The following is a 23,330-nucleotide window of genomic DNA, read 5'->3' on the forward strand; positions in this document are numbered from 1 at the left end:
AGAGATGTAAGAGGTGACAAGCTTAGCATCTCAGAGGTTTTTCCAACCTTAATGACTCCATGTTTCTACTCTCATGCAAGTCACCTTAGTGTAGGTACGCTCCCTTGGGACAGGGGAGCAAAGGCACGGGAACTGGACCAGAGCCACTACATCCCACCCCTCTGCATGGTTGGGCCTTGCAGGTAGCACAACAGACACTTGTTAAGAAGATGGACTTGGGGTGTCCTCAGGGAACACTGCATTGTCAAGCTGAGATCTACATGAAAATAGGGGATTGCTTCAGCAGCATTAAATGGCACAAGCTGGTGTTTTGGTGTTTTGTTTTGTTTTGGTTTTTTGTGGGAGGTCCAGACCAGGCATCATAATTTTTCAAGAGATTTTTGAAAATCTGAAACAAATACTGTTCTGGGTCTAGAACTGTACACAGAAGCAGACTGCAGCTGTAAAACATTGCTGGATAAAGAATAAAGCATTAACAAGCTAAAATTTATTTATAGAGTAAAACTAGTGGCTTCAGTTTGGCATGGTTTCCAGACAGATACACTGTGGTAATTTGTAGTGAAAAAGCTTTACTAATTACACTCAGTTTATATAAAAATAACTTAAAATCCAATCACAACAATGAAAGTGTGTCAGGTTTTGCTATCTGACTGCTTATACTTAAGCACAGTTGTTTTTTTCTTTCTGCTCTGAGCAGTAGCACTGTCAAAGCACAGATGTCCCAGTGGGGACACCTTGGAAGACACAGCCCTGTGGCTGGAGGGGATTCAGCCAGGCTATCTGACTGTGTTCTGCCACCCTCATCTTGGCCTTTTTATCTTTTTTTCATCTGTGGTATTGTTCATGGCTAGACAGGAGATTCCTAAGAAACTGTAAAGCTTCCATGGACGGCAATACAAATTACATAAAACCACCACAGTGACATTTATTAGAAGATAGAAGAACAGTTACCACACCTTTTTCACGCATGTAGCTTCCTTGCAGGCATGATATGCCTCTGGATTCTTGCAGCTGCATTTCAGGACAGCACCATAAACCCCAGAGCTTAGCAGTCATGAGTCTATTTTTCTTCTCACCTGCAGCTAGATACCTTCCCCATCTTAAAATTCAGCTTCCTTACAGCTCACCATATCCTCCTGTAAATATGCTAAGTACTCAAACTAATCCAACAAAATAGTATGCTACAAATGTTACACATAGTCAAGTCCTTTAAAAAGGTCTTGAACTAAGCTGTTATATGTTTCTTTGTCTTCAAAGTTTTGCAACATACTTTAGCCTTTATCATCTCTTCTAATATTCATATTTACCTACCATGCATCTCTCTCGCAAATAATCTTCGATATTGATGCTGGCTTCAGGGTTGAAGGCTGAACACTTTCGCTGAGGTGGTATCAATGAAAATTTAGTTCCTGCTTTGGTGTTCTGCTGTAAACCAGTATTTGTGGCTTCTTGAAAATGCTTCTGACCTTTTACCATTCAAGGACTTCTAGCAACAGTATGAAGATTTTGACAGGATCTCCTGCAGTTTTACTGTTTGGGTTTTTTTATTCAGTATTTGGTAACATTTAAAATCTGTGTTTCTACAACTCTGCCTACAGAACACCCACTGACACTCTGAAGATAAAACAAGCTGGTGAGGAATGCACATCATGTCAGGTCTTCAGTGAGTGTGCAAGGGCTTTATATAGGTAAGAAAGAGGATGAAATAACAACATGCAGCATTTCTACATGCTCATTGCCAGTACTTCTGAGGCCAGTTTTACTGAGTACATTATGAATACCAAGCTAGGCATAAATAAAATATGTCTTGTGCTGAAACAAAATATATAATTTTCTGAAGAGATAAAAGCTGTTCTGTGATCACCAGCTACTAATTAAAAATGCATTGGGTCAGCAGGAAATGTTTGAATACAATTTTATTTATTGATTGTGGATGTCTCCACACAAAACCAGAACCAATCCTGTTTCACCTCACCTCCCTAAACTATCATGTCCATCATAATCTACGATGCTGTCTGAAGCATTGCTTTTCTTCTTTTGGTAGGTGTGCATTTTGTAATCTTGGTATGGCTATACTGAAGTTAAAAGCTGTCCAAGTGCTTTCTCCTTCTCTTTGTTTTTGTCTGACAATGTGGATTGCTGATTGAGTCAGGGCCTTGTTCAGAAAGTAGTTTACATGGGGACCACTGTAAACTACTTTACAGTAGTTTACAATTGCAGAATTATGAAGTATTTGGAGCAGACTCGGAGCAGCGTGGAGAGGGGATGCGCCTCTTACTGTGTTTTAGTTATTGCTGACGGGAGCATTTTATTCACAGTCCTGTGGCTTAAACTTTTTGATGTTACTGTGGATCTTTTGGTGGAACTGATCGTTCAAACGCATATCGTGATTCTTCTTTATTTCCACATCGTTTTCTTGCTAAAACAAACATAAGTAGGGGAAAACAGTGATTTTATTATGAACTCTACTTGCTAAGGTCAGCGCATACTGGCCTTGGGTATTTCCCGCGCAGCAACTCTAGAGTCAGACATTTCGCTTTCCTTTTCCGATTACCTTTACACCACGCTAAGTGCTGTCAGAGCAGCGCTTTCCCCGGGGACAGGCACACACCGCTGCCCACCAGCCCCTGCCCCGAGCCCAGGGTGAGCGGGCGGCCAACACAAGTGCAAACGCGAGCCCAAAACCACCTCCGCGGCCCGGCGGGGCCTCGGCGGGGCGGGATGAGCTGGGGCGGGATGAGCTGGGCCGGGCCGAGCTGGGCCGGGCCGTGCTGGGCCGGGCGGACTCGCCCCCGCCGCAGCCCCGAGCTGCAGCTCGCCCGGGGCCGGGTTATGTAAGCGCTCCGTCCCCGAGCAGCAGCCGCCGCATCTGCGGCGCTCCCGCCCCTATCCCCGCCCCGCTGCCAGCGCCGGGGAGGCAGGAGGCGGCAGCGCAATAGAGCAAGTTTTGTCTGCGGCGAGGGGCGGCGGGGTCCCACCGCGCTCGGCAGCATGGCCGCGGCGCCTCTGGGGCGGGCAGCAGCCCCCGCCGCCGCCGCGCTCCGCTGAGCTCCCGGGCAGCGGCAGCGGCGCCTCCGCCGCCCATCCGGGCCGCCGGCCCGCCCGCCGGAGAGCGGCGATCCCCGGCCCGGCCCGGCGCGGCACCATGTGGGGCGGGCTGCACCCCCAGCCCGGCTTGCGCGGCTACAAGGCGGGTAAGGAGCGCTAAGGAAGGAAGGGGCTAGGGCGGGGGAGGAGGCACAGGGGCCCGCGCCGCTTCCCATCCCCTCCCGCGGCCCGGCCCGGGTCCCCGCCGGAGGAAGCGGCTCTGGCCCCGCCGAGCTCGGCCCCTTCCCCGCGCCCGGCGCCCGGAGCGGACGTGGCGCCCCGAGGGGGCGCGGGGCCGGCCCGGTGCCGCTGCCGCCCGATCGGCCCCAGCCGGGGGCTCCGCGTTGCCTTAGCTGGACCTTGAAGCGGATGACAAAAGCTGAGCTTAACCTACATAATCCGTTTCCATGTTTTGAGCTTTCTCTTCCATCCCCGATTTATGTTAGTACGCCCTTAAGCAGAGTGGAAGCGTGCTGCTCTTGGTGCTTTTTCGTTGTAAATTTAGACCGGAAAAAATGGGTCGAGTCCGTTTTTTTTTTTTTTCCCTTTTCTTTTTTCATCACCACTTTTCTGTCTCTGGATTAATTAGAGCCTAGCTCCTGCAGGCTGGCAGGGATGCGTTGAAATGGTAATGCCTGGAGTTTAGATTGTTCCAGGGGAAACACCTCTGTGCAAGCGATGGGCTGACTTCCCCGTCACGGCTGTCAAACTGGCAGAGCAAAACCGGTGCATCGGCTGCAAAGCCGTGTGAGTGTTGCTTTTGGGCAGGTAAGGCAAAGTACCGGCTCTGTAGGATGCAATGCCTTTTTTAGGATTGAAAATACTACCGACTGTATCACCTGTCTTACTCTGGCAGGGCTTCTGCAAATATTTTGTCACGTTTTGATTTATTGAAGCAATTGATCACAAGTGGAAGTCTGCGGTTTGGCTGTGCCGTTGCAAGTGCAAAGTGGTGCTGTTGGAGTAATTTCTCTCCTCTAGAAATTTGGATTTATGTTTAATTTTGAGTTCGCAAAAGATGACTGGATAATGTGTACACAGTTAGCTGACATATTTAAATGGCAAGATTGTTTTGCTTACGACTGACTGGGTTTTTCTTGCAAATACAAGAGCTGCTAAGACATTCTCAGCAGCTGCCTGAATCTCTATAAGTAGGCTAATGTTCATCCCTATAAGGTGAAAGAAGGCATTGTTTTTTTTTTTTCTGTACTGTGATTAAGTTATTAATTTCTATGTATAATACATTTGCCTTGTTGAAGCATTTTTTTAAATTAGTGCTTCCTGCAGAAGAATGGAGTTACATTAGCTTTGTGCTACAGCTTGCAATGATAGTAGGTATTCTGAACAGTAGGTGTGGAGATTTCAGTTAATGTGATGGAAACTGCAGGAATTTAGTGTGTTTAAGTTCTTGATTATTTGTTTGGGACAGGAATACTAAAAGGTTATATCATCACCGTATACTCTGACACTAACTTCAGACCATTACAAAAGTTGTTGGTTTTAATTTTTCACTTGTTTCTGAAAACTAGGTTGTGACATTTGATACATTGTTTTTCCTTTTGTTTGGGGTCAAATGAAGTGTTTTAGTATTGTGTTGAATTTATCAGCAATTCTAGTGAATTATTGGATTAATGTTTTGTTTTGCTTGTTTGTCAGAACTGTAAGGCTTGAGAACAAATTATGTGTATTGCTTCTAGTTCCTCCCCATCTGTTCTTTTCTTTTGAACTTGTATTAACCCTGAGTGTTTAAATATATGTCTCTGTAAGCAGTAGAAGTGTAAGGTAGCAAAATTGGTAGAAAAAAGATCTAATTTGAGATAAGATAAACTAACAGAAAGTGGTGGTTAATTAGAAGGCAAGTAGGTAGAGGTTTAACCTTGAGGAATGATGTGTGCCTTATAATTTCCAGCTAAGGACTGCCCTCCTTCATCTGTGCTACTGGGAAACAGTTGAGAAGCTGTTTTGTGTGGCTTGTAGTCTGTCTGAAGATGTGCAAGTTAATTAGTTCCATACAGGTATTTCTATTAGAGGAATGACAGCTAGTAAGTTCCTGTGCTAATGCTACTGCCATGTTAGGTGTTTTTATTTTTGTTGTAAGGAAGCTGTTCATAGGAAAAGTATTTTGTAGCAGAACAGCAGTGTCCTCCTAGGAAGCAGGAGTTTAGGCACTTATTTAAGCTGAAGGAACCTTTCTTCTGCTAAGGTATGTTTTAATACTTCAATGCCAGGTACTTGATGCAGAGTCCAATTGGTAGGGGAGTTAATGACTTGATAATTCTTGGTAAACCATATTTTTATACTGAAAAGCCTTCTATTTTGTTAGTTGTACTTTAGTTATCTATGCATATAGGTATTTAAAAGTCTTACTTTTGAAAATCACTGAAAATCACACAATTCCCTTCCAAAGCTAGGTGCTTACTGAGCTATTCTATTTACACAGGGGAATTGCCAGTTTTTAGTAATAGATGCAGATTTATTCTGGTTATCTTAAAATGTAACAGGCAAGGACACTTATGGAGCATATTTAATTTGTGACCTTCAGTTTTCCTCTTTCTTCTCATTTCTACATGGTACTTGCTTTTTGGTTCAATAGGAGTGCCTTCTCTGAAAAAAAAAAAAAATTGTTTGAATCCGGTACAGGCTTCTTGTATAATCAGTGAATTTAATGACTAAGTTTGCTGCTCATGCAAAATAATTTCAGCTCCTTACAGTCTCAGTGCCTGTCCTGAAAAATTAAATTGCTGAAAAATTAAATTTGAAATGTATATTATTGACTTAAGTCTTTCAGTCTGCTTGTACACGTGACTGTATATGAAACCCTTGCAGCATAATTTGTACCTCTGTAAAGACAGCAGTTACTCATGTGCTGTAGGAATGTAACTGCAGTGAAGGGCATACGGCATTTTAATCCCTTTGCTTATTTATCGAGACAAGCCTTTGAAATGCACACTTGGTTAATAACTTTTAAGACTATGAAAGTGCTCATCTAGATGTGGTTAGGCCATGTGTGTCTAACAGATGCCTGTGGAAAGTGAAAGAAGCACTCTTGGAAATGAAGTAACGCTATTTATTACTTTTAGTAAACTGTGCCACCTCTAGTCAAGCTTCTTTCCATTGTCCATTATTGCCTGTTGGTAATATTGGACATCAGAACGATTTTATTGACACTCCCTAAAAATACTAGCCTGTGGGACCCCTCTGCTCCTGGATCCCTGGCAGTGTGTGATTTGCCCTGCTTTCTTTGTACGTGAGCCTGACCAGCAGCATGACACATGTGGGTCTGAAAGATTATTTAATGATGTCACAAGCAAAGTGGCAGCAGCAATAAGGTTCCAACACATTGTAAGGCCCATAGGGCACTGCCTTCCTGGGGTGCATGTGGGCTTCTCAGGCAGCTTCCTAACTCACCCAGGGTGGGGAGAATGAGGCTAATGACACTCATTTTCATCCTTTGAGGTGGAGGAAAAGACAGAAGTCCGGTGGTTTTGTTTTTATAACAAGTTTTCTTGCTTTGCTATTGGAGATGTGCAGCCAGGGATGGTACAGCTTTGGAAGTATCTTGAAAAGGCAGGTTTATCTTTACAGGCTATGCAAAGCAATAAATGGTGAGTTAGTCCAAGCATAGATTTCAAATTGGTTACCAGTTATAAGTGTATAAATGTGTTTGTGTGTGGTGCATTATAAAGCTTTTACTTAAAAATGTAATGTTCCAGCTGCAAGACTGGCTGCTAGAATGGCCTCTGCTGTCTTTCACAGATCACTATGGGGTCAAATGACATTCTGTGTTTGAGTGATGGTGAACAGGAGCTACTTACTTCCATTCAAAAACAACACCTTTATTTTTTCCTCCCTCCAGGCAACTCACTTTTATGGATATAGCATCCACTCTTTTAATGTGTGCAGAACACTTATGTCTTTACTGCTTGGCAAGAGAAGAATGATGGATGTAAGGGTGTATTATAGTGTTGGGCTTGGAGGTTAGCAGTTATTCTCCTGTATGTTACACATCAACTGTCTTGTGGTTGCAGTAATTCTGTGCTTTTAAAATTTTAATTCAAGGAAGTAGTTACTACTTTAATCATTTTGGGAAGAATGCATATGTTTTAAAGAGTTTTACAGAATAAATATGTAGTAAAAAGTAGCCTAAGCCATTCTGTCTGTCCTAGTGGGAGGTGGTGAAGGAAATGCTAATAGGAAAATAGCACCTGTAGATTCTTCAAATAATGTCTAGAATTTATGTCAATCAAATATTGTTTCTTAAAGTGCAAAAATATTTATGCTAAGATTTTAGCCAGGCATTTAATACCTGTTAAACAACCTATGTATTTCAAAATATGATGCACGGTAGTAAGAATAGCTGAAGGCCTCCTAAATTGCATGACTTGAGGTTGTAGCCAGAGGTGATCATCTACCATTACTAAAAGCAAAGCTTGTTTGTTGTAGACAAGTTAGTTAAGGAGAAAAGAGATAGAACACTTGATATTGAACAAGAACAGTACTTTTCTTCTGTACTCTTTGGATGCTTGTTTTTTACATGCAGCTTGCCTGTGGTTTAATAGTTAGAGAGTTAAACTAATTGTCATTTCCTGTGCTGGTGGTTCTTTGGCTGAAAAAGTGCTGACTTGCTTGTAGTTGTCAGTAATCTCTTGGGTAGCCAAATGTGTCTTAGAATTCTACACTGACAATGAAATAGTCTGATTGTGGTTGTGATTAGCCTTAAAACACGTTCAGACGTGTGATTCAAAAAGTGGCTTTCTTACTGGCTTTTGCCTTGGCTCACTACTCAGTTGCTTACTGCTTCCAATCCTCAGTGAGACAGGAGAGAAAATAGGATGGAAAAGCTCATGTTGAGATGAAGACGGAGAGATTGCTTGCCAGCCACTGTCACAGACAGAACAGACTTGGCTGTGGTGTCAGTCCATGTCGACTTCTCTTCACACTCCTTCTTTGTGCTGTTACCCTGCTCCATTCTGGTCTCTCTAGGGCCTTACGGGAGCAGAGCTCCTGCGGCTTCTCCTCTGCTCCTGCTCTTTCCTCTGGGTTTGCAGGGCTGTTCCTCACACTCTTGGTCTCCCTCACTCATTGCTTATGGGGATTATTGCTCTTTCTGAATAAATGCTTTCCCTGAGGCACTGCCATCATGGCAGCGGGGCTCAGCTGGACCCTGCTGTGGCTGCCTTGGAGCCGTCTGGAACCAGCTGTGTCCATTGCCTGGCAGCCCCAGACACTCCTCACACAGGCCGCCCTGCAGCCCCCCCAGCATCTGGGCAGCTGCACTCCGTAAAACTTCTTCAGGAGGAAGCCTTATATTTTGATATTTGTTTTCTGGAATAATACTAAATATAGCGTCCTGAAATTTATTCTTGCCAGCACTGAGGGAAGGTATACTGAAGTATAAGTTCTGGGTTCTGCTTTAGGCTCTTACATGAAGTTTCTTGCTGTCTTGAGCAAGTTGAGGAGGCACTAAATGTGGCCTGTGGGTTATTGCAGATCAGCTGCAGAGGCCTAAAGGTGGATGGCTGGAGGAGAAGAGAAGACCTTGCAGCAGGGAATAACTCATGTAAATATGCTCACAAGTGTGTTAGTCCTGACACATCATCCCTCATATTCCCAGAAACTGCTGAGCCCCGTGGAGTTGCCACTGAAGATGCTAGCTTTCCCTGGGCACTGTGCTCCACAGCATCTGGCTGTGTTGCCTGAGTGCGAACATCCTATTGATTGCACAGCCATGCTCAAGTGACCTATTTCTCTGCAGCCGGCTGTGCCCTAAATGACACTGCATCTTTCTGTTCCTCTTTCCCCAGGGAGCTCTGCTGCTTTTTGAGATTGAAAAGGCCCATCTGTAAAAGGAGTCAGTAACACAAAGAAAAGAAGGCTGACTTTTGAGAATTTTTAATTATTTTTCTTTAAAGGTGTAATAGTCTTTGAAATATGGGAAAATATGTCAGGTAAATCCTCTTTTTGCCTGATGTGGTGTATGCAGGTGGATTGCAGGGCATGATTTCATTTTGCAGCTAAAATAATCTAGTGGGTAGTTGCTTCCACCTTTCTGTGTACCTCCACTCATATGTCTCCCATGTACCCACTCTAGCACTTGCTCAGCCTTACAGCAAACTAATTGGGGAAGCTGGACCAGGAAAATACTGAAGTTAAATACTGAGTGAAGGATTTACAGTTGCCTGGTGTCAGGCACCTGATAGGAATCTGTCTGTTTCACTGCAGGAAACATCTATCCTGTTGTCTGGCAGGTGTGGGATATTTAGAGACAAATAGACTAGCTCTTCAATCAGCTGGTGGACAGTGGAAAAGTCTCCCAGCACAGTCTTGGTTTGCTGCTGCAGATGACATCAGGAAGTATATAGTTAATCCCCAGACTTACCAGGAAGGTCAAGGAAGGTTAAGTGAGGATCAGGAAAAAGTGACATTAATTCCATTGGACAGTGTAACTTCCACCAATTAGTGGACTCACAGGTTTAAGCATGTCCAGAATAATGGATAATGACTGAAGAGGTGATAGGAGAGTCTCTCAGTCTTGCTGAGGAAGGGCAGTGCAAATAGTGTCCAGTAAAGGTCTTAACTTCGTTTCTTAAATTATATGAAATAGACCTAGCAAATGCAATTAAAAAACAAAAGGATGCTTTCAACTTTCTGATACGTTAGAGACCAGTCGTGTGGTATTCAGACGAGAAACATTCTTGGACGATCCTGGAGACAGATCTGAGATTCCTTATAAGGTATCCTTATGTTTTTAATGTTTGTTTTACTCCTTTCCTAGCATAGTTTCCAGATGGTGTGGAAAGCTGCAACTTTTTTGAATGTTTCAAAATAAATTAACTTTTTTTTTTTTTCCTCAAGCCTGTCTTTCTTGTAAGATAGTGTATTCTCTCCCAAATGCCTATGTTTTGGCAATTCTCAATGCCTCTGGAGGTATTCTTCTAATTGAGAATTAGTGCTTTGTATAAAAGTTCAGTGGCTAACACTGATCAAAAACCTGGTGGTTCTGCAGGTAGTAAGAAAACAAAGTATGAAATGTAGTGATCTAACTAAAAGCCCAAAAAGATATTGGAAATAGCATTGCTCAAAACTTCATCATTTTTGCTACTTAGCAAAACTGAAGCTAACAGTTGCAGTCTTAAATCCTTTCTGTTCTGTTCATCATATAAAATTGCCAAACTGAGTAAAGGCTTTTGTTTGGTTGGTAGAATTATTGTAATGCAAAGCTTTATATTGAAAGTGATTGGAGTTGTGAAGATAGAAACACAAGAAGTGCTGGTTTTGACTGAAAGTGACCAAAATAGAGATGATGATGTATTGAGTGAAGGCTTTTTTTTTTTTAACTACTACTTCTCAATTTCCAGGGTATTGTCCTTCCTTATATTGAATAGGTGTGAGAGGGAGCTGTAAAGGTAAGTGTGGGGAAGTTGTGCTCTGTGATACGGGCACAGGATGTTTGTAAGGAAAATGTCTTCATGTTTTACATAAAGACAGAATTTAATCCTTTCCACTGAAATGTAACAATGTGGGAACTCCCTTACTTAGTTGTGTTATTGTGTGCATACTTCTGTTAGCATGCACTAAACCCATAGCTGGAGGCTCAGTTTTCTGATACTTGCACATTAAAGTAGGTCCTGTTGCGTTTATAATGCACATTAGACATATTTAACAGTGCTAAGGTTTTTTCCTTCATTTTTCATACTTGAGCAGAATATTTGAGTGAACTTTTATTTTGGGGGAGTCTCTGTCTTCTCCATTTATTTTAGTGTCAAGTATATCTTTAGAACTGATATTTGACTACAAAGGGGAGAGAAATTATGCACTTTTCTAAAGTAAGACTGTTAGACTCTTATTTGTTCCACTTTGCAAAGTGTGGGAGCTACTTAAAATCATTTAGTATTTTTTGACTTATTTTAGCAGTTAGGATTACTTCACTTTTCCCCCTGCACAGAGGATATTGTGTTAAGCCTTTAAACAGTGACAGAGAGGACAAAAATGTTAGCATGACAAACAGCTTGGAGAACAACTTACCTGGTATTTATACCAATAAAGGTAAACTGGTAGAAAGGGTAAAACAAATGATAACCTATGAGCATTAATTTTCTTTTGTAGGAGGATTCAGCTGATCAACTACATGTGCACAGTTTTTTTACCATACTCTGGGAACTGACTGCATGTCCTCGGGGCTTGCTGTTTAAAGTTTATATTAACTTTAAGTATAACTTCACGTGTTTATTTTCCTAGATGTTCCCCTCTTCATACTTCAGCTGATAAACTTTGCAAGTTTAAAAGGTCTCCTTCTCCTCTGTAGTTGCTATATGGAAGTGAATAGAAACTAGGAATATAATTTTGTGTTTCCATGGGGTGAATAGTGCATTGAATTCAAAAACAAAGAGGCAAGCCAGCATAGCAGGCATGAGGTAATAGTTGTGGTCTGTGTGCCAAACATGAAATAAGAAACATCTGCAGTTTGTATTTTGAAGTTCTGTTTTATGCAAATATTCTATCTGGAAGCAGAAAACTCACAGGAGAGCCATCAACAATTGGATGGAGTTTTTGGTCTTGCTTCTGTCAGTGATGAAATGAAAGCAAACTTTTTCTTTCCTGTCAAGATTGGAATTTAATATTTAGTTTGATGCTAAATAGCTACAGCTAAATGCCGTCTGTGTGTGAATTAAGGTGTGTTATGAATTTGTGTTTGGTTTACATACTTTCTAGAGTTGAAGTCAGGGAAAGCAAAGCCCAGTATTACATACTTATGTCAGTTTAAGGGTTTTGCCACCTTTATAGTTAACAGTTGAACATGGATGGAATGGATTTTGTCCTTCTCAGTGAAGGCAGCCTGAGATTTATGCGTATCTTGCTCCAGTTTAGAATCTGCCTCAGTGTGCAGTTTGGTATCAGACCTGTATGTTCCTACTCCCTCCCTGGCACTGCTTCTTGCCTGACCTCTGGCTGAGCAAGCTTATAAAGTCAAATTAGCAGATAACCTTTTCTGTGAGTGAGGACAGTTTGTTCCTGAACCACTTGCTGTAGGCTCTGGAGTGGCAGGGCTTATGCTGGGGAAGCGGGATGAGTGTGTGTCTGGGCAGGGTGAGCAGCCTTTGCATAGCAGCTGACCAGTAGGTCCAATTAGCTCTGATGTCAGACAGTGTTCCCAGCTCTGACCCATTTTAGCCAGTGGCACAGGCTGGCCAGCTGGACTCTTTGATGGAAAGACAGAGCTGTTCTCATCTTACTTTCTGTAGGCTCTGGTAAGGGGTTATAGAGAGTGATCTACCTGATTGTGTCTATAAACTGCCATGGCATGGTTCTCAGAAGCTCATCCGTCCAATTGACTTACTTATTATTTTTCGTTGCCAATATTCCTTTAAATTGCATACTTTCCTTCACGGCATACCTTGTAAATTGTTGTTCAGTCCCATGCATGTTTTTAAAGTAATAAAAATCAGACCTTGTGATGGTTCAGTTTGAAAAACTGTTTTGTGTAGAAGACAAATGTTTTATAGTTGTAATTATCTGTGATGAGAGATGGTACATTTCCCCCCCCCCCCCCCCCTCCAGAAGTGGCTAATCAAAATTGTTTAATCTTTATTAAGGAATTTTAGAGGCAAAATTGGTGACATAATCTACTTAAAGTTTAGCTCTCAGGAGAGAGCTAAGCTGAAGCACAAGTTTATGTTCCTTAAAATATGACCATAGCCTTTTTTTTGTAAAAGCAGTTTTGATACTGCCAGTCAAGTGTACTTTGAGGATTGTATTTTGAGTATTTGCTTCTTAAGGTTTCCTTCTTCTACTTTATTTTTTTTCCTCTAATATTTTACGTTTTTCTCTCTGTCTAGTAGGTGAATTCTTTTGCACATTAGTAATATGGAGGACAGACATAAGCCTTTGTATACCAGGCAGTGTTATCAGCCTCTATAAGAAAAAGTGTAGATGAAAAGGTCTCTCTCAATGTTCTTCTGCTTGAACTCTCATATTCCTATTTTTCTTTCCGTTTCCCTCTATATCTGTACATTTTTATTTTTCTCCATGGTTAGAATTGTTCTAATCTGTCTGTAACTGGAAAGCTATGAGAATTTAGTTAAATAGCTTGCAGGCTTTGTCAAGAAAGCACACTAATAAAGTATATGAGTTCTTGGGATGAATCATACTTCAGCTATCTGACACTGAAAGTACTTTTGAGAAACTGAAATGTAAAAATTAAATAGTTCAGGCTGTCATTTCATCCCACTTTAACCTGCTTCGTATTGCACTTTGATTAAACTGCATCATCCACCTACTCTCAGCTGCATTTGTGTGAGAGGAGGGACTGGGACCTTCTGGTATCTTAGTTCATGGCAGCTGGTAGAGCTGTGAGTTTCCACCACCTCCAGAGCATTTGTAAAAAAAGGATCCTGAAACTGTCATCTGGCCACCTTCCCTGAAAGCATTAGAAACCCCTATTTCCAATATTCTGCTCACCCTGGAAGAGAAGAGCCTGCATTGAAGACCTGGAACTTGTTTTGGACATTTATATAAATAAAACTTGCAATTTGTTTTGCAAAAGGACTGTGGGAACCCCGGGTTTGGTTGGGGTTCTCGTGTGGTGGTAGAGCTTCTCCTCCAACCCGTGTTCCCAAAAGAAAACTCCGCAGTCTCTTCTTGTTTGGTCTCAAGATGTTTTATTGCTAGTTATCTAACAGATTAAGTTCTCGGGCTGCGGCCCTTTGGTCAGCGGCCCAGGCAGAGAGGCACACACTCCTGACACCCTGACTGTCCGGTGTCTTCTTCTCCTCTCTCCCCGCCCAGGGCTGCTGCTATCTTTTATAAGATATATTACGTATAACATGTTTACAATTATTCCCCAATACCTATTACCTACGTTACCAAGTGTTTTTCTATTCTAAACCAATCTGTGAGTGCCAACATCACCAAGAACATGGAGGTAAGGAAGAAGAAAGAAGAAGGATGGGTTCAGCCCACTTTCCTCCATCTTAGAACTTCTGACCCCCATGTACAAAGTAAAAACCCCCCTGTACACTAGCAAAAAATATTTCCCTCTACTTTGTGACTACATTTACTATACTATCTAGCACTTCATGACTGCTTGTTCTACCTTCAAAGTTGGTAATTCATTCCATGGTTCAAACTCGAAATCACAGCTAAATCCAGCTGCCTGCTGGAGTCCAGACTGCGTCTGACCACGGCCTGGAACCTCTAAAAATGTTTGAGAAACATTTTGAGTTCCCACAAAGGACCATGGAGATGAAGTGCACCTAGGAAGTGTGTGTCTAGGAGGTTAGGGTTGGGATGACATTTTTTATACACTATTTTTGAAAGAATTTATGAAGTAGTTACTTACCAAAGTAATTTTTTTTTGCCTGTGTCTGGAAGGAGCACCGACATGCCAGGATCTTTTTATTTTGTCAGAATATCATATTGAATGCCTGCACCTTATCATTTTCACTTCACCTTAGACTGAAGGAGGCTGCTGTCGCACCATTCTATTGCTCACGCTCAGCTTTTTAAAAGCCCTACATAAATGTGTTAAAGTATGACATCTGCTCTCGTGTGTCTACTTTTGGAAAGGCTTTTCAGCATTTTGGGTTTCCCTGCCTCCATCGCCTTTTCTTACTGTGTTGTCTTTCCAGCAGTAAAAAAAAAAAAAAAAAGATTATCCATGAAGGCTTGTTGTGCATGAAGCACACCCCAGAGTGAGATTTTCTTTAATCTTGTGTCAGTAATGATCTTGCAGGTATGATGAGTAAACAAACGTTTTCCAGCTAAAGTAAGTTTTTTCCCACAATACAGCAACTGTGTCTTTGAGAGACCATTTGTGGGTTTGTTTGTAGATTCTTCCTTTTGAAGGGATATGTGGTTATGCAGCCCAATGGGACAGGAGAGAGAGCAAAAGAGAGGCTATGACACCTTATAGAACTTACTGAGAAAGGAGGTGTGTGTAGAAGATGCAACTGGAGTAAATTCAGTAATGTCAGGGGGAGAACTGGGTTGAAGGTGGGGTGACTTCTTTTAAAATACTGTCATGTGATCTTTGTGCGTAATTAGCAGTGTTTTGGGTAAAGGTACAGATGGTGAGGGTAAACTAATTAACTGTGGCAGTGTCTTTGGGCTGAATGCTGACTCTCTTTCCTTGAAAGGCTTCAGGCAGACTTCAGGGCTATCCTGGCGTGAAATACGATTGTACAGCCTGGTCACATCCATGATGACCAGAATGAGCTTCGCATAGTTAGTTTTGATGTTACTATAGAGAGAGATCTTCTTCAGAATCCTTTGACTGTATAAATTTGCACTGGCTGTCATGGGTGATTCACTTCTGGTCACAATCCATGTCAGTCATAGTGTGGAATAGAAAAAGCAGTATTCTTAGTTCAGGATGTATCTGCTGTGAGATCCAGTTAAGTCTTTTCCTGTTGCTTTCCTTTCAGTGTCTAGGTAAAATAACAGTATCATAGCTGTCACTTAATAATCTTTACATTCAAGCATGTTAGAGGTATTTTAGGAACCGAGTATGAAGAAAGTAATGTTATTATTTTGTGTATGTACATCATAGGGGATCTGTGCATGCCACTGAAATTAGGCATGGTAATGATCCAGAATTAACTGAGTCTTTCTGTCAGCAATAGATGACAGCATTCTGTAACACACAGAAAAAGATAGATGTTTTTGTGGAGTGAAATTGCAACAACTGTTCCCTTTTAATAAATAATCTACTTCCTGCCCTTTATATACTTAGTTGTAAGGGGATCTGTTTTAAATGCCTAGGCTGGAAACAGAGGACTATGTTGGTATATTTAACTGACCAAATTTAAGGAGGCATTCAACCATTCATATAAACAAGGCTTCTTTTGAGATTTTTTTGTGACCTTATGTGTATTTTGTCATGTTTGTTGGTGGAAATGACAGCCTGGTAGGATGACACTACTTTTTTTTCTCCTAGTGAATCCTATGAAAGGTAGATTTTTCTAACACAGTGACAAATGATCATAGGCAGATGCTAATATACAATTCAGCAGCACAAATATGGATTAGAAATTTGTGCTTGCTTTTTTTTCCCCCACTGTACTTTGGGCAGATGGATGCTGGCTGCTGATTGGCAGGTTTGAGATCAGAGCAGCAGGGTGAGGCAGGTGTGTTGGCTGAACAGTGTGGGGACTCCTGTGTATCTTCCCCTTTTAAACTTGGTTCTTTTAGTGTAGGCTGTCTGCTGTGTGAAAAATCATGCATTTGAAGAGAGCTATCCAAAAAGGAGATGGGGAGCATAGAAGGGGGTGCATAACAATTGGGGATTCCTCAGGACTTGGCTCAGAAGGTGAGTTTCAAATAAAGAAAGTAATATATTCATTTTTTAATAATGTCTTGGACTAATGAGGTCTACAAGGTCCTAATTTATGGGTTGCTTACTGTTCAGGCTTAATATTTGGGTTTGTTTCTACTGTCTTGGTGCTTGTGTTTGGCTGTTTATGATACAGCTTTTCAAAGCTGATTGAAATCACTTTCTCCTGCAGACACTTGCATATTTGTAATGGCCGTCGTTGAAATAGAATCTCCATTAGGTCTGCAAGGTAACACAATTGTGTGAATGTGCCGTGAAACATTAAAAACTGTAGACTCCTGGGTTATGTCGTTGGCTATCCTTTTTAGGAAAAAAAAAAAAGGAATATGCTTAATGTCGGGACAAAGAGAAAACATTTCTTGAATGACACACCTGGGGCTTGGTGTGTCCCCAGGCTGTCTGTGTGTAGATGTAAAGCTGAGAATAGATTATAGCAGGGCATTTTGTGGTGCCTGTTCCTTTCTCTACTTGCAGTACCTGCAGAGATCCCGATGGGAATGACTGTCTTCCCCCTCTAGTATGTTAACCCTTTTTGTTAACCGAGTTTAGTTGCACTGGGTTGTTGCATATTTTGGGGTATATTACAACAATATATTTGGAACATGAGAGACTATTGAGATGTTTGGAAAATTTTCTTGGAGTGGAGGGTGGTAAAATGCTGAAGGGACCAGAGAGGTTGTGAAATCTGTGTCCTTGGAGGTGTTCAAGACTCAGCTGGATGGGGGCCTGAGTAGTCTAATCTAATTATGTTGCTTTCAGCTGAAGGTTAGAGTGACATAGCTTCTGAAAGTCCTTTCTGAAGTTACTCTCATTCAATGCTATTTTTAGCTTTTATTCCTCAAAGTTCCGCCAGAGTGAAAAATAGCTCTCTCTTTTGGGTGTTTGTGTGTGGATGGTTGTAGTTTCACATGCTGAGCATTTCTCTAAGTGATATGAAGGGTTTGACTCTTAATACTGTCTTAATGCTACCACTACTCTGTATTAAATTATCTGGTGCATTTCTTTTAACACCTGTGTAACACCATAAAAGCTGAAATGTCACCAAAGAGTTGTATAGTGGAAAATGGCATAATAAAGGTGAATCAATCTAAATTTCTCTTCTATAAATGTATTTTAAATGTCTTCTAAATCAGAACACTCTCTGATTTAATTAGCTTGGCGTTCCATAAGTCAGTTTTACTCTTGCTGGAATATCTAGATGCAGTTTGAGAGGGATGAAGTAGAATTTTTCTTGAAAGTAGCCCTGTTCAGAGGGAGGTGTGGTAAAACTACTATTCCCAAAGCAGCCAGAGCATTAGTGAAAAATGTGCTTGATGGTAAGAGAAGAAGGAATGTCCCAGTTTCCCCACTAGCTGTATGCAAAACTGTCACACTTGAGTACATCAGATGATGACACAGAGAGGGTGGTATGTAGGATGACACCTGGAGTGGTATTCCATTAGAATCTTGGCTGGGACCCCCATATAGGGTGGGACTGGTGAGTCATGGGCAGGTGTGTTCAAGTCTGGCTCTGCTCTTCCCCCTCACACTTGGACTTGAAAGATACTCACAGGAATAGTTCAAGAGACTTCTGGTGAGGCAAAACTCAGTTTAAGGAAGAGAAGGAAATATATTGCACAAGGTATGGCTGAAGTAGAATGAAGGGGAAGGAGAATTGGGTTATTTTTGAATTAGGAAGAGAAAAGGTAGGCAAATGTGCTAAAGGGAAAAAGAGGCAGTAGTCTCAACTGAGAATGAAATTGAGGCGAATGAGATGGACAGGCATATTTAAGGCCTTCAAGAACCTACCTGCAAAAAATACTGTTTTAGATGTCATGTTACAGTTCAATAGTACATGCCATAAGGAACTTAGTGTGTATTTACTGTGCTCCTCAGTTTTCAAGTGTCTTGGCAAGCAGCTGTCACCACTCGAGCTACTAGGTCTAGTGATTTGGCTGCTGTATGGGAACCATGTATATATTTATGATGGAGGGGTGGGGTTATATATGTACCCACATATTTAATTTTTGCATCGTTTTCTGAGCTATTTACTGGAAAACAAGTACAGCTTGGGAATAGGAGATGTCCTTGCAGAGGCAAATTGCTTTTATGACTTCAGATGGATATTATTGAAAGTGTTTAAATGATCTAAAAATAACTTCATGTAGTGTAAGAGACATTATATGTGAGCTGATTCTTCTTCATGAATGATTTCCTGCTGAAAGTGCTATACAAAGCTAGGTGCTAGAGGGGGGTGTATGTATGTGATTATGTATAAATGAAGAGCAGCCATGCTTTTTTCCATGGTTTTTTATGTGCCTGTGCTGGTTCAGAGTATGAATGTGGTGATCAGTATTCTGCTTTTAAACAATGCTCAGATTTAGATACTGGCTATTGGAAATTGTAATAGTCTTCTGGGATTGTACTCTGATAAATTTTCCCTTGAGGTTGGCTGTGAGAATATGTGACCTACTTTAAAAACTCCTTGAACAGAGGAACTAATTGCTGCTCTGAATTGTGTTTTAAAATGTAATATTTTAACATTATTTAAATTTTAAAAATAACCAAAATGAAACAAACCACTAGATGGATACATGTCTCAGAAAGGCAGCTTGTGTGCAGCTACATAAGGAATTACTTTAGATATAGTTTAGACAATTTCATTGCTGGCTTTATCAACTAGGTCATGTGGTTTATGCACAGTAGAAAAGGACTGTAGTTCAGTATCCAAATCTTCCACTGGTTTCTGTCCTAAAATTAATTCATTGCTTTGTATTTGAAGGCTTGTAATGCAAAATTCTGCTGTGAATTGAGAGTCAGTTCTAGGATAGGAATCATATGATAAATGTCTTGTTAAAAAGTGAAAGAAAAGTTTAATATAGTAAAAATACATGTGTTGGAATTTTGGGGAAACTTTCATTTAGCAAAAGGATTTTACTTAACAAAAAACCCCCCAAAAACTTCCAAGACACATACACAGTCTGGCTCAAGTTTTATGTATGAAACCTAAGATTCAGTTTTCATCTTGACAGGTATTTTGTTGCTGACTTTTGTATTGTATCTCCAATGACAGACTTCTGGCTTTGTTTTTCATAGGCTCAGATTATTCCTCAGTGGGATGGTTACCTGGTACTGAATCCCTGTGGCAGTCCTCAACGATTTCATCAAGCAGTCAGAATAATCCTGTGAGAAGACACAGCATAGCTTCTGACAGCGGGGACACTGGGATTGGTACCTCCTGTTCTGACAGTGTGGAAGGTGAGTTGACACTGCTAATTTTTGTGTTTCTGAGGGAGAAGCAATCCAAAACATTTTAAAGATGTTTTTCTCAAGCTAATTGTACTTTTGGAAAGCTGTTGAGCACATGCAGTTTTTTCCTTGCTGGAGCCAAGTAATTGTTTTGGTGAGGGTTGATTAGTTTAGTTCTACATGAGTTGTGTGCATTAACTTGCATCTCTGCCACAAAGAGGGTGCTTGTGTTACATGTTTTGATAATTGCAGTTGCAAGAAGTGCCAGATTTATACAGAGGAGTAATGTCCTGTACTACAGCACTTGATAAATAAGTGGGGAAAAAGCAGAAACTTTTGAGGGAGTTGATAAAAGGACAATGCTATGTGACATTGTGTGTGTCACATAGTGTGCGTCAGCAAAGTTTGCTCATCTTGCCATGAGGGAAGCATATTGTCTCTTGTCATCTCCACTTCTGGTGGGAAGCAATTCACATTTTATTGTATGGCATTTGACACATAGTTAACAATCTTTGAGAAGAATCAACAGTGTCTAAAGATTGTCAGAACTTAGTTTGGATTACATCATGATTAGTCAAAGGTGATCTTATCAGGGAGGGGTACAGTCTCTGCAGTGGCAATGTTTCCATAAAATTGTCACCCTCCCTATGCAACCTGTCCCTGGAATTAAGCTGGAATGAGAGAAAACTAAACTGTAGTAAGACTTGAGATTTCCTTCTTGCATTGGCTTATTTTCCAGTAAAATTTTAAAGGCAGATAATGAATGACAGCAGGACTGTGATATACTTTCTTCCAGGAGCTTTCTATGCCTGATAAATTTTGCAAAAGGGGTAGCTGCAATGAAGAAGAACAGGAGGAATTAGTAGAAATGTAGTAAGGAATGCTGAATCGGTGTAAGACAGAAGGCTCTGTGGAGGGCTGAACATTCCTGAGGAGAGGTCCAAATGTCTCAGTTAAGTCTGTCAGGCCTCTTCTGCACATGAGAAAATCCTTTCCACCCTCTTTCTGTCGCATCTGTTAGTTCATAATTTGCTTTCTGCTTCCTTTCATTTATAAACAGTTGTTGGCTTTGGGAAAATAAAGGTTTTGCTCAGATATATAAATTCTTGGATGTAAAACTGAAATAGTAAATGGTTACTAATGCAGAAGTTTTTGGTATTTTTTTTCTCCACAGAGATAAAGCACTCTCATGGTGTGTATTTATATATAGCTTTAATCACTCCCAGCCAAATGCTGCACAATAGTATTTTAAGATGCAGCACTTGAATTAAAACCATGCCCTCCCCTCCCCCATTTTGAGGGCTTCCCCATTTGAGGGGTGGGATGAAGGAGAGGAAATGAAACAGCAGCTCCTCATCAGATGTTCTGTTCTCTGTCGGCAAGAGAATAATCTGTTCAGGGCTGGGTGGGGGGAGACTGTGCTAGCAGGGAGAGTAAAATAAAGAGGGGAAAGGTTGCAAGGTTGCAAAAACAGTTCATGAGTTTTGTCTTTGGCAGTGCTTTACAATGGTCAGTTCTACTGCATCCTTAATGTTACACATTTCCCACCATCTCATTTGAAAAACTTCTAAGTAGCAGAAAAGAAAGTGGTAAAGAAAAAAGGAGGGAAACCTAATGGTGAAATGAAGATTAATGGAAGAATCATATGACAGGCTTGGAAATAGATTGTATGTGTGTATTTTTAGTGGAATGCGTTGTTGGCTATGATACCTAGTTTTCTGCATCTCTCAAGCTGCCCCCTGCACACATCCACAGCAAGAAAAGAGTATCATTGTCATCTGTGGAACTGTCAGGCCAGACTGGTAATTGCAGACTTGATGCTGGCCATCTGCTATCAATGTGATGCTTGGGCAAAAGCTCCTGGGGATTTTTCAGAGGGGAATTTTTTTCACAAGTTGGCAGATTAGTACACTTTTTAACAATGCTCAGATAATGAATTATAGCCTTGCTATTTCCTTTCTGTTATGCCCACTAAAAATAAAGAAACATAATTTGAGAAATAGAATTAACATCTCCTTTAATTCTGAAGGTTGCACCTGAGTTTTTTTGTACAGATATATAGTGGCTAATAAATACGCTCATGCAGGGAATGGACTGCAGGTGCATTTAAAATAGATTTTTAATGGGATTTTTTCGTAACGTCTTAAATGTTCTTTCAAATTAATCTTCTTACTCATACTTATTTTGGGAACATTCATTCTCTTTGAAAATGCAGGGTTTAAAAAAACAGACAAGTACCTTTTGTGTTTGGCTCAAACCTGTGTGATCTGGAGTGGAGATGGGTTTTGAAAAGGACAGGAGAAAGAAACCTTTAATGTTAAAATTTATTCAGTTGACTGTATATTATGTTGTGCAAAGGCAGGAAAATTAGGAAGTGAAATAGGCAATGGAACTGAAATTGCATGATGTTGATGTGCCCTGTGGGAGCTAAGGATAGAAATTTATAAACCTTAAAAGTGGGGATGTTAGTTTGGGTAGATCTGACACACTTAATTCAGAGTGCTCTTAATTTAAAGATTAAAAGGCATTTTATATCTGTTTAAGCTACAGTTAATGTGTTCGGGGTTTTTTACTTGTTTCCTGTCAGTTTGTGTCCTGTTCTGGATTGACATGAGCTTTTGCACTTCATTTCTAACAACTGTTGTGATACCTGTGTATAACCATTCTTTCAGTAGCACTTACAGAAGAAACACTAAGTTTTTATTTTAAGTGTTTTTGAGACTGTTTTTATTTGGGTTACCTAATTAGAGAATCAGGGACTTGGCAGAAATTAAATGGTCTCTAAACCCTAGCAGAGCTCTTTCCTGTTAAATGTTCTGAGTTTTGCCTTTTGGAACAGGAGGGATAAGAACTAGATATTAGTGTGGTAAGATACAGGGCCCATGATTCTTGCAGACCAGAACATTTTCCTTCATCAGATAAGCTTGTTGTGCTGTGGAAAGTCCCCAGTTCTTTCTCCCTTATTGTTACATGCAAGTCATGATTTAATATTTCTGGTTGCAAACTTAATAGTGTGAAAATACATAGAATATTACTTTCCTGGAAGAAAGAGGTTGGATGTAGAGAGTCAGAGTTACCGCTTTTTTAGGAGTTGATTTTCTGCCAGTTTAACTTTAATAAACCCTCTTCTCTAACAACCCTCCAACAACTTCTCTGGAATGCTTAGCTGATAGAATAGGAACTTGTTTTAATGTTTTGAATGTTACGAGACCATTTTTAAGGGAATATATCATTTTTAAGGGAATATATTATCTTTATAAGGAGTTAAAAATTACTTCAATTGAATTGTAGCATTTCTTTATATGCCAAGGAACATGGAAAACCAGAATCAAAGGAACTTGGTTTTGCTCTTTCAAGTATTCTTTCTTCCAGCAGGTCCCAAGCATGGTATTCTAGTACTTCCTGTTTTTTTTTTTTTTTATCATTAGGGAGAAAAAAAAAGTTAATAACTATAACTATTCAATATAGTGAAAGATAACTATTCAATATAGTGAAAGGCAGAACTGAATTTCATGAGGCAAAATTTAATTATGAAGTATCTTGAGTGGGGTTTTCTTCTGCTGCTAAAGATAATGGAATTGACAAAGCATAGGTCAAACTTCTAGATTGTGCTATCAGTTTGGGTATCACAAAAGTGCAATAACACAAGGATCCTAGATCTTGATTGCTGGCAGTGCTCACTGTC

General features: G+C 40.7%; 1 protein-coding gene and 1 long non-coding RNA gene across 6 annotated transcripts in view; one reads left to right on the top strand and one right to left on the bottom strand.

Moving 5' to 3' along the window:
- The window catches only part of CEP85L (centrosomal protein 85L), a 134,808-nt gene that overhangs the window by 26,602 nt on the left and 84,876 nt on the right, over positions 1-23,330 (top strand). For 2 of the 5 annotated variants that reach the window (XM_021540854.2, XM_021540855.2), the window contains exon 2: positions 19,493-19,654. In XM_021540854.2, coding sequence (XP_021396529.2) covers positions 19,493-19,654 — 162 coding nt within the window. Of the gene's footprint in view, positions 1-3,087; positions 3,195-3,796; positions 3,856-19,492; positions 19,655-23,330 lie in introns of those variants that run through there. The other 3 variants (XM_021540852.2, XM_077782260.1, XM_077782261.1) reach the window with 3 other exon arrangements.
- On the bottom strand, positions 1,899-2,617 carry LOC116183417 (uncharacterized). The gene is made up of 2 exons (XR_004148047.2): positions 2,555-2,617; positions 1,899-2,419 (listed from the first exon to the last, which is right to left on the bottom strand). It is a non-coding gene; the product is annotated as an uncharacterized LOC116183417 (long non-coding RNA).

The sequence above is a fragment of the Lonchura striata genome, chromosome 3 (genome assembly GCF_046129695.1).
Source record: "Lonchura striata isolate bLonStr1 chromosome 3, bLonStr1.mat, whole genome shotgun sequence".
Lineage (NCBI taxonomy): Eukaryota > Metazoa > Chordata > Aves > Passeriformes > Estrildidae > Lonchura > Lonchura striata.